Source organism: Dipodomys ordii, unplaced genomic scaffold (assembly GCF_000151885.1).
Source record: "Dipodomys ordii isolate 6190 unplaced genomic scaffold, Dord_2.0 Scaffold57, whole genome shotgun sequence".
In the NCBI taxonomy this organism is placed as follows: Eukaryota; Metazoa; Chordata; class Mammalia; order Rodentia; family Heteromyidae; genus Dipodomys; species Dipodomys ordii.
In genome coordinates, this window is record NW_012267273.1 from 6,543,513 (window position 1) to 6,555,456 (window position 11,944).

The 11,944-nt window shown below is 37.8% G+C and overlaps 1 protein-coding gene across 1 annotated transcript in view; it reads right to left on the minus strand.

Annotated features, from left to right (window-relative positions):
- The window catches only part of Pla2g4a (phospholipase A2, group IVA (cytosolic, calcium-dependent)), a 127,969-nt gene that overhangs the window by 61,927 nt on the left and 54,098 nt on the right, over positions 1 to 11,944 (minus strand). The window contains exons 4-5 of the mRNA XM_013021849.1: positions 10,044 to 10,192; positions 9,409 to 9,522 (exon numbers count right to left, since the gene is read on the minus strand). Of these exons, the coding sequence (XP_012877303.1) occupies positions 9,409 to 9,522; positions 10,044 to 10,192 (263 nt within the window). The remainder of the gene's footprint in view (positions 1 to 9,408; positions 9,523 to 10,043; positions 10,193 to 11,944) is intronic.

Below are 11,944 nucleotides of genomic sequence, written 5' to 3' on the forward strand. Positions count from 1 at the left end.
GGATGGGAAGGGATGGGAAGGGGAAACAAAGGAGGAGGCTACAATGCTTGATAAGAAATGTACTCATTATCTTGCCCATGTCATTGTAACCCTTCTGTACAGTATTTTCACAATAAAAATTAAAAATAAATTTAAAAAATATAAAAAACTATAATCAAAATGAAATAAGTAAACTTCACCTAGCAGAGTACCACAGTATAGTAAGAGAGCACTCTGTCAGTGGTGATATTCCCAAGGCTGACTATGTGGCTTGGTGATTGCTGAAGCTCCTAAGAGACCTGCCATATTGAGAGACTATCATCCTCCTATCATCTACCAAAGAAAACATCAGAATTAGAATTTGAAAAGCCAGGAGCTGGTGGCTCATGCCTGTAATCCTAAATACTTAGGAGGCTGAGATGTGAGGATTGAGGCTCAAAGCCAGCTGGGCAGAAAAGTCTGTACAAATCTTATATCCAATAAACTACCAGCAAAGTTGTAAATGGAACTGTGGCTCAAGTGGTAGAGAGTTAGTCTTAAGCAAAAGAATCTGAGGGACAGCACTCAGTCCCTGAGTTAAAGCCCCAGGACTAAAAAAAGAAAATTAATATAAAAACTCAGTACTTGAAGCATGATTTCTACAAAATGTGCATTGCTTTTGTATATCTGTCAAGTCAAAAAAATTGAATTCAAAGTAAAATCATTACAATTGAAACAATCTATAATCTCTTATTCTCCTTCCAAACTCCACTGTCTCCTAATATACTTGAATTATAATATTTTGTTTCCCATATCAATGTGTGGGAAATTATCCTGATACTAACAGTGAACTGCAGAAACCTCTTAAGTCCCATTATTTAATGTTTCACTATCTCTTCTAGAGAAGAAGCTCATTCAGTTTCTAGTCATAGCAATGACTAAGTGACAATCAAAGAAAGCAATCAGCCAAAATTACAGAAATGCCACAGAAGCCCTGAAGCACAGCTATGTTTAAGCAGTAATTACTAACTTCTAAATAAGGATGGTAAATTAAGAAACAGTATAAACCAAAACACTTGAAATTTGGGCCAAAACAAATGTATTTCAGCCAGAGAAATGACTATGTATAATTTCCTGTCTGATGTTAAACCTTAGCATTTTCCTGGTTCTTTTGAAGTGGGTTACATTGTTTATATAAAACAAAGAAATCTGAAAATGGTGTCTCCCCACTTCAAAATGGGCTAGTGTGAGCCACAGCCACATTTTATCTATTCCACATTGAATGACTAGAGCATTTTAGACTAGCATCAAACAAATACTCATTAAATTGGGCTCTACCTGCATTTAAATAACAAGTTCAATTTGATCAGTAAATTGAAGTAAATAGTCAATTTGATATTCATTAAATCTAAAGCAATTCTGTAATGCCCATATAATACATATGTTTAGTCAAATGTGATCAGTTAGAATTATAATAAGAATATTTATTTAGTGATGATTGGTGAAGATACTATGTTAATATTTTAAATGTTTTAACCTATTTAAGTTGGAGGAAGCTACTGTATGTAAGTAACCCTGTTTCACAGATAAGGATTTGAGGAAAAGAAAATACATACCAACATATCACACAGCTAATAATTAGCAAAATTATAGTCCCTATGCTAGTATTGGCTCTCTAACTCCGAGTCTGAGGTGGATGGCAGCAGGTTGAACCAGCTTCTAACAGCCCCTGCAAGGATCTCTATACTCTGACTCCAACAACAACACAACCTAACCTGGACTTGATAAATCAATGCTAGCTGGAATGCAGAAGCTTTAGGCCCAGCTCAAAGACCAATCCCCCACCCCGCTTCAATGAAAACACTTTAAAAAGTCTAAGAGGAAATTGAGTGATATGTCATCATCTCAGGAAGAGCTGATACCATCATAATTTCTGATTTCCAACTTTAGTCACTCCTCACCTGTACTAAGTAATCACGTGATTCAACTCTTACTATCACATGAAAGTGATTATCATGCCAACTTTCCTTAATTCACTGTGCATCCTTGGTGGTAGTCACTTTCCATAGAAATGCACTGTTTTACATAGCATCCAACTTTTCTATTTTTAACTATTAAGGTTCTTCCCTTCCTCACTACCTATTTTCTTGCTAATGCTTCTGAGGAAAAAGCCAACCCTCCCCTCTTTTTTTTTTTATCAGTGCACCATTGCCTGATCACAAATCTGCAGTGACTCACTCACTACTGTCAGGAAGACAACACTTAAATCTTTCCATCTTGAGTGTTAGCTCTGCTGTGGGCTGATGCATTCTACCTGTCCTTCCTTCATGCATGAGTGCTCTGTTTTATCATAGTCAGTCTAGACACTGTTTCCTGAATGTGCTTGCTTCTCTCTAACCAAGGTTTTATCTGGCTCTTTTCCTAGTTGGAACTGCCTTCCAACTCCTTCCATGATTCACTCTAACCACACCTTTTCTTCCAGGGCAAGTTTAAACCTGTTATGCCCACTGAAATCACAATGACCCACCCCTCATTCCTGCCTGTACTTCTTTGGCCTCTTCTGCCAGCTCTCATTACCATTCTTAGTACTTCAGCCTCCTCCCCTTCTAGTCTGTATGTAGCCTAGCTGACCAGCTGGGGCTTCAAGACTAGCAGTCAGTTTGCCCTACTATAACAACAGATGCTAATTACTCTTTCAAAAATTAAAATACGTTGATTTTGCTTAATGTTTTGAAGGCTGGAAACTCAAAATCAAGCAGTTCCATTGATTCAAGCTCAGGTAAAAGGTTCATGTCAGACAGATGATATCTATGATGGTGAATGCCCATGTGAACAGGCAGAGACACATAACAATTCAGTAAACCACAGAGCAGGGAGAAACAAGTCATGTTTATTTTTAAGTTTTATTATCATTCAGTAGTGACACAAAAGGATTTCAATTCAACATATCAATTTATAGGTCAAAGCATTTATGTACTTATTTATTTATTCATTCATTCATTCATTTTTGGCTCAGACTGGGTCTTGAAATTCCATAATACTATGAAAATGAAAGCCTTTTATTCTTTTTTTTTCAGCTTTGATATCTGTAAAATAGGGAGAACTGAAGGGTGGTTTCTTTTGGTGAAAGCAATCAAAAATAAAAATAATATATTTTTGGCTCAGAGTAATTCATAAATCAGAAAGGAGCTTGGAAATAACTTAATCTATGCCTTTTTATTTTTGGTGTCTTTGGGGAGCTTGAAAACTCAGGGCCTGAGAGCTGTGTCTGAGCTTTTATGCTTAGGGGTAGCTCTCTATCACTTGAACTACAGCTCCTCCTCTGGCTTTTTGGCGTTCAATTGGAGAGAAGAGTCTCACAGACTTTCCTGCCAGGCTGGCTTCAAACTGATTCTCAGATCTCAGCCTCCTGAGGAACTAGGATTAGAGGCATGAACCACCATTTTTAAAGAGTCAGAGACCAAGATTCAGTAAGACAAACAGCAATTCAAATACCAGGAGGGATTAATAACTAAGACAGAATAAGAATCTGGTCTCTATATTTCCAGCTTTGACTGGAGATAATGTAACCTCTGGGAATTGACCTACGTCCACTTAGAGGCAACTTCAGCCTCTCCAGCTGTCTCCTGGCTTCCAAAATCAATCTGTATTGAGTCATTGTTAACTTTTGGACACCAACAGTGTGAAGAATCTTTTGCTAGTAATGTCTTGGCTTAGAGAAATTGTTCTCTCCCTACTAAAGCCAACGTGCTGTTTTTCTAATACAAGATTGCCACAGCCATTTAAGTTGGGTGCATTTAAGTCTCTCTTTCTCCAGGATTGCATTGCCACCTGTCCACTCTGGCACATCTATGAATTTAAAAGGAAGGTATCCCACCTAAGGGATGCTTGATAGAGATTAGAAGAGGCTGGATGCTTTCCATAAGGCACTCACAAATAGTCTGAGAACTCTCTACCCAGCCTTCTCCCATCCACCACCTCTCAAAGCACTGACACTCAAATACAAACTGGAAAGGACTCCTAAGAACACTGTAATGAGGGAAAGATGTTTGGCCAACTATTTTCTTAAGCACTCTAAAGAAAATAATAACGTAAGCTCATTTAAATTCAGGAATGTGGAAAGCTTTGTCAGATCCTGGAGCTTACACAACTTAACCATAGGAAATGACAGAATAAAAGGATTTTTCCCCCTACAATATATTCACAGAGTTGTTTTTTAAAGCAAGAATTGAAGAGCAGAAAAAAAGAAAATTGACTTTGGAAAAACACTATGCTTATAAAGCCCTCAACAGATGTTTGCTGAGAACCTATCCTGCAACATGCAGTAGGTATTTTTAACCCCTATCCTTGCTTTTCCCTATACCCTCCAACATCTACCCACAAAACCATTTAACCTGACGTGCCCAGTCTTGCTTACCTCTTTCCAGACACTTTGCTTTTATTATTTCTTCTGCCTAAAATGTTCATACCTATTCCTCTGTCTGCTGAAATTCTACACTTTTCTCGAGGTTTAATAATAAAAATGCTTGATAGGAAATGTACTCATTACCTTGTTCATATAACTGTAACCCCTCTGTACAGTATTTTTACAATAAAAAATGTATAAAAAAGCAAAATGCATTTATATAACAGGTATGAAGCACTATTCTGAACACCGTAAGTGTGAATGCATATGGTGTGCATAATATTTACATTTCTTGTTTGTTACATTTCTTGTGGTAGTATGGTGTTTAAACTCAGGACCTAGAGCTCTTACCTGACTTTCTTGCTCATTATTGGCACTCTACCAATTGAGCCACAACCATAGCCCACTATGTTGCTGGTTATTTGGAGATAAAAGTCTGAGCAAAAACTTTTCTACCCAGGTTGACTTTAAAGCTTGATCCTTAGCACTCAGTTACATGAGTAGCTAGAATTACAGGCATGAGCCATTGGTGCTCAGAAGTAGTCATATATTTTTAAATCAATTCACAGTTACACATAGTATAATGAACTAATACTTGATATATAAACTTCTTAAATGATATGTAGTCTATATTTATATAATAAATTATATCATATAATTAAATACATTTGTTATATTATTTACAAATAAAATCAACAAATTTATCATAACAGCTCCCTCCTGCTCAGCGTTATCTCCATTTTACAGATCAGCACACTGAGCCATAGAGGAAGTAGCCAAAAAAAAAGAAGTATAAAATAAAGAAGTACAAAAAGAAGAAGTACAAAAAAAAGAAGATAAAGGACATAGCTTGGTTTTCAGCATCAAACAGAGTGGCTTAAAATGCAAGGTGTTAACCCCTACATTCACTGATAACCCATTCAAATCAGGCCCCTGATTCAGGATCATTCCAGTGCCCAGTCATAACACAAACTTTCCCTATTCTGCCTGCTCTACTCTACATGTGCCCCATCAATATTTATCTCAGTGTAAGCTGGTTGTTTTTTTACCACATGGGTATGTCTCTTATGTCTCCCATTTTAACCCCTACTTTACCTTCACCTCAGATGAAGATAATGGAGGAAGGAACTTTAAATTCTTTAAATTCTTTGCACAAAACATTGGATGGCACATTGTAGATTTCTGATATGTGTTCATAAATTACATGAATGAACACATTGTAAATTTCCAATATGTGTTCATAAATTGAGTGACTGAAAGAACATTTAAAAGTTTGCACAGTGGCATGAATTTTAGCTGAAGCATGATTATTGCTCATTGAAAGAACATTTTCCAAATGGTCTACAAAAAAGTGAGAAGTGTGTCTCTCAACAAGTGAAGAGGACATTCTCCCTGGAGCAGGTGAGTGCACAGAACACCCTGTCCTCAGAGCACCTGGGGCAGGCAGGCAGGAAGGCAGGAAGGCAGAAAAGAAGGAAGGAAGGAAGGAAGGAAGGAAGGAAGGAAGGAAGGAAGGAAGGAAGGAAGGAAGGAAGGAAAGAAAGAAGGAAGGAAGGAAGGGAAAGAAAGAAACAGTACTGCTAATAATATCAGATGTAATGCTTACGAGGAACAAGATGAGAAGGAGACCATCTGAGCTGGTAAGTGAAGATATCTGAGTTCATCCTCAGGATGAGCAAAAACAGCAGTGTCTCTTGAAAGAACAGAAGATAGAAGATAGAACAGGCTGAGGACCAAGGGAATAGAATTGAAGACTCAGACATGATCCCACAGGCCTATTGCTACTTAATCTTCAATAAGGGAGCCAGAATTATTAGATGGAAGAAAGACAGCTTCTTCAACAAATGGTGCTGGCAGAATTGGCTATGCACATGTAGAAAATTGAAGTTAGATCCTTATATATTGCCTTGTGCCAGAATCAACTCCAAATAGATCAAAGACTTCTAGGTAAAAGCAGAGACCCTGAAAATATTATAGGAAGAGACAAGGAATATGCTAGGGCTACTCCATATAGGTCAAAACTTCCTAAATAAAGATCCAGAAACACAGTAAACTGAAGAAACACTGGATAAATGGGATCACATTAAACTATAGAGCTTCTGCATGGCAAAGGACATAGCTAGCAAGATCAATAGAAATCCCCCAGATTGGGAGATCTTCACTAGCTATACAACAGACAAGGGTGTCATATCAAAAATATACCTAGCGCTCAAAAACTTGAACTCCCCAGTAACAAATCCCCAGAGATTTATCTGGAGAGGAAATAAGAATGGCCAATAGACAAAAGAAGAAATGTTCAACATTGCTGGACATAAAAGAAATGCAAATCAAAACAACATTGAGATTACACATCCCCCAAGTTAGAATGGCCATTATCAAGAAAACAAATAATAACAGATGCTGCCGGGAATGTGGCCAAAAAGGAATACTACTACACTTTTGGTGGGAATATAAGCTGGTTCAACCACTCTGGAAAGCAGTGTGGAGGTCTGCAAAAGACTAAATATAGAACTCCTCAATGATCCATCAATCCTACTCCTGGGCATTTATCCAGATGACCACAAGCAAGGCCACACTAAAGCTACCAGCACAATTATGTTCATTGTAGCATTAATTCATTATTTACCATAGCTAAGACATAGAGCCAACCTAGATGTCAATAGATGAATGGATCAAGAAGATATGGTGTGTGTATATATATATATATATGTATGTATGTATATACATATATATATACACATACACACACACACAATGGAATTTTATGCTTCTATCAGAAAGAATGGCATTGCTCCTTTCGTAAAGAAATGGAAAGACTTGGGGAAAAAATCATATTAAGTGAAGTAAACCAGACCCAAAGAAACATAGGCTCTTTGGTTTCCCTCATTTGAATATGATTAGGAAAGTCCAAGCAGAGAATCTTCATAGTTCAATAGCTAGGTACTTATGACCATATAAAATGATGCTAATTGAAATGAACTTCAAGACATGGAAACAACAGGTCTTTATTTTTGGTTATTGACCTTTTTGTCACCAATATACTATATCTAGTTCTTTCTTCTTTTTTTGTTTCATTTTTCTTTTCCATTGGTTTATCCCTAGTAATTACTATCTTTGATTCTGGTACCCTGTGTCTTCAATATATATTTATATTATATGAGGGAGAGAAGAGGAATAACAAAATGTTGAAAGGACAAAGGATGACCCATTGCAACAATGATCCTCACAAGACACTATGTAGGAAATGAACTTTACAACTTGGGGAGGGAGGAGTGGGGGAGGTAAGGGGTAGTGGGAGAAAAACAAAGGAGTGGGTAACAATGTTTTACAAGATATGTACTCAGTTCTTCACTTGTGTAACTGTAACCCCTCTGTATAGCATTTTTACAATAAGAAGGAAAGAAAGGAAGAAAGAAAGAAAGAAAAGAAGGAAGGAAGGAAGGAAAGAGGGAGGCAGGGAGGGAAGAAGGAAGGAGAGAGGGAGAGAGGAAGGAAGGAAGGAAGGAAAGAGGGAGGTAGGGAGGAAAGAGGGAAGGAGAGAGGGAGAGAGGAAGGAAGGAAAGAAGGAAGGAAGGAAGGAGAGAGAGAGAAAGAAAATAGAACATATTAACCAGCCTTTCCTATACTTTCTCCAATCATTTACATTTCTCATGAGGAACTCCTAAATCAGTTTCCAGTAGTACTGAAAATCCAATGGCTCTGTTCTGTAAAATAAATTCCTTAAAGTTTTATTTCCAGAATCCTACCTAAATTGAGCAGTGCAGCAAATCCAGAAATATAAAGACAATAATGACTCTAACATCATTCTCCTGACCTTTCAATGCTTTGGTGCTAATCATTTAAGAATTTCAAGACAGAAATATTCCTTCCCAGAGGTTTAATTAATACTAATGCAATCCTTATTCATGAGAGTGTATTCCATATATTTTGACAAAGCATGGTCAAAAACATCAAAGGAAATTTAAAAAGCCTTAAAATTCCAGGGCAGGTAGTGTCCAGCTCAACTGAAGCACTGTAGCCCCATGTTATGACCAGGTGTCTAAATCGTTCTGTTAACTGCTCAGGGTTTCCCTGCCCTTCATTTTGGTAAAATCTCCTCCAAGGATATACAGAATGATGCCCAAATATGTTTAAGTGATGATGTGATAATCAGAGATTTGTTGAAAGGTACATGTCTTTAGCAGAATTTGTACAACATTACAGGAAAAACAAATCAAGCACTGATATAGCACTGCACTCAAATCCTGAGCATGCTCAGTGTTTCCTCAGTGATACTTCTTTAGCACCATATACACAATGAATTCCAAGAGTTTATTGTTTATACAACAAGGGCAACTGCAACAACAAGAACAACATTAATATTTCTAATAGTAAGGGTAATAGCAAATGTGTGATAAAACAGTAACTTACCATTTTAGAATGAATAGGATTTCTTGATTATATTTTAGTTTTTTTGCTCGTTTTTCTCTTTTCTACTTTCTTCCTTTTCTTATCCCTCTGTTTTACCCTCTCTCCCTCCCCTTTCACCTTTCTCTCTTTCTATTGTACCAAATGTGTTTTTTTTTACAGAGGGACCTACCGATGGAATACAGAGTTATTCATCTAAATTGCTACCAATGTCTCGGCAGTATTGTAATGCCATAACAAAAGTTAAACATTTCAGAATAATAAAAGATCAAAACAGGATATTAAACCAAAGCCAGGTGCCAATAAGATCAGTCCTGTAATCCTAGCTACTTAAGTAGCTGAGATCTGGAAGATCATAATTCAAAGCCAGCCTATGCAGAAAATTTCACAAGAATTGGTCAACCAATGGCTGGGCCTAGCAGTGTGTACTTGGGTTTCCAACTACAAGAGGGGCAGGGGTGGGGGTGGTCACAGGTCAAGTCTAATCTGGGCTGAAAGGTCTTGTACACTTCCTTTTTAGAAACTCAGACTATCCTATTAAGAAACACAGTTTTCCAAATATTAAACCCAACTTTCTAAAATAAATAGATTGTTTTACCTACTAGACAGGTTGAACATAATTCTACTGTGTTACTTACTTGGTTGAAAATAAATGGAACTTCTTTCTTCTCCCCCACTTTCATAGAAGATATGGGAAATATTGCTGTCCCTAGAGTCTCATCCATGACGTAGTTAGCATCCATTAATGTGATCTGCAGTAAAATGCACAGCACAAATGTTAAGCTTCCCAGCGGTCTTTGGAAAGCTTACTTAAAACCTCTACTTACACAAACATACTTACTTGGCTTGCTTGTTTATGATGTCTGGCACTCTAACATTTGTGCCTTAACTACAGTTCATCTCTTTGCCGGCTAATTGAAGATGGAGTCTCCTGAACTCCACAATCCTCAAGACTTTTATCCTTCCCAATACTTAGGATCACAGGTATGAGCCCCGGAGCACCTGGCTTAGATTCTCATGTTTATGGCACAAATAAGTTTTTTTTTTGACAAGATACATGAGGAATCTTCCCAGCCCCACGGTGCAGTGGCTTTTCCACTGGATGCTCCCAATGCTGGATGTGAACCATCTACAAGTAAGTCGGCCATGTTGCCCACCTACTCAACCAACCTGGGGGAAGAAGGTAAGGGAAGTGGGCAGACAGCAGATCAACTTGGGTGTCAATCTCCACAGGAACCATGACAAAGTAGCAGTCCCCAGATGAGCCACTTACCTCCAAAACATTTTCCTGATTAGGGTCCAGAATGAACTCAAAGGTCTGATTCCACACAGGGTTGATGTCGTTGTTGAAGTGTCTTGTTCTCTTCCTGCCATCAGGGGTGGTGGAGATGAAAAGCTCCACATATGGGTCTGGAGTATCAACTACAATCAGAAACACAGAAGAAGGAGGCAAAAATGAGTGTCACAGTTCTTCATTCTTCCCGTAAACATGTGTAGTTATTGTCAATGTATCCACAGGGTTATAACCAAAGTATAGCAATATATAATAGAAACATGTCATAAGCCGTATAGGTTTATGCATTTTATCCCTTCCTGCATGGCAGACCAGTAAGATGGAGCCACCCACCACCACTTAGACTTCTTCTTTGCACTTACAGGATATTTTCACTTTAGCTAGCAACCGAGGTAGCTAATGCAACCATGACTGTCATTCCATTTGGCTAACTCCACAGAGACTTTCATAACTCTCATCACAGTCAATGATATATTTACATTAGAAAAATCATCTTGGGCAAGATCAGGTTTCAAATCTATGATGCTATCTACTTAGGAAGTTGAGATCTAGAAGATTGAGGGCTGAGGTCAGCTCTGGCAGAAAAAGTCTATGAGATTCCATCTTTAATCAGCCAGCAAAAAAAGTAGGATTGGAGTAGTCAGTGGTTCAAGTGGTAGATTATCAGCTGAGCAAGCAACCTCAGCCAGGGTGAGGCCCTGAATTCAGAGCCAAGTGTGGTCAAAGTAAGTCAGCTTGATGACTTTATGAAACCAAAGTAAGGAAAGTAGATGCGAGAATGGTCTTGATGGTTACGCAGAGTTCCTTGTGTGGCTGCATAAGTTATGCATTAAACTACTAATCAATAATCAGCCTGAATTTACAGAGAAAGTATTAAATCAGACATCAGTGAAGCATCTCCAGAAAATCTTTTCTTTTTTCACAAAAGCCCATATGAGTTGAGCATATATCTGTCCTTTGAAATACAAATAAACAGGTGCAAATAGAGGACATATTTAAAAGTATTCCTGGTTCAAAACCACATAACCACAAGCTGAGTGACTCAGTTATTGATAATTCAGACTCTGTGATTTCACTGAATTGTTCAGCTGCATGAAGCTGAACAATTTTTGTTGTGTAGATGAAGCTATCTGACTTTTCCTAAAGACTCTACACATCTGAAAGGCTATATCTACAAACTTATCAGCTCAGAGCTGCATATTTAAGGTCTCCCAATTGAAGGGTTTGATCCTTAGCCATATGGCCATTTTATTTAATAAACCACCACAACAAAAACCCAATAATTGCATGATGCCTACCAGAAGTTTAAACATGTCACACACAACACACACACACACACACACACAACACACACACACACGCACACATATCCTTCAAATCTCATCATGGCACTTTAAGGTAAATACAATACAACTGAAAGATGTTAAGAAATATGTCTACTGTCAATAGGGTCAGAGCAAAATCTTGAACCTGGGTCATGTGGCTACAGAAACCACTTTCTTTCTTTCTTTTTTCCTTCCTTCTTTCTTTCTCTTTCCTCCTTTCTTTCTCTCTTTATTTTTATTGTGAAAATACCATACAGACGGGTTACAATTACATGAGCAAGGTAATAAGTACATTTCTTATCGAGCATTGTTGCCTCATCCTTTGTTTCCCTTTCCCATCCCTTTCTATCTCCCTTCCCCACCTCGTGCCAAAGTTGTAAAGTTTGTTTTTTGACATAACGTCTTGTACATTTCATTGTTGCAATGGGTCTGCCTGTATCCCTTTTTAAACAATTGGTGTTTTTTCCCTTCCCCTCCACAAATTATACCAACATCAAATACAGTGAAAACAGGGGTTATACCGTGGGGGAGGGACATACAAAGCAACAAAGAAAT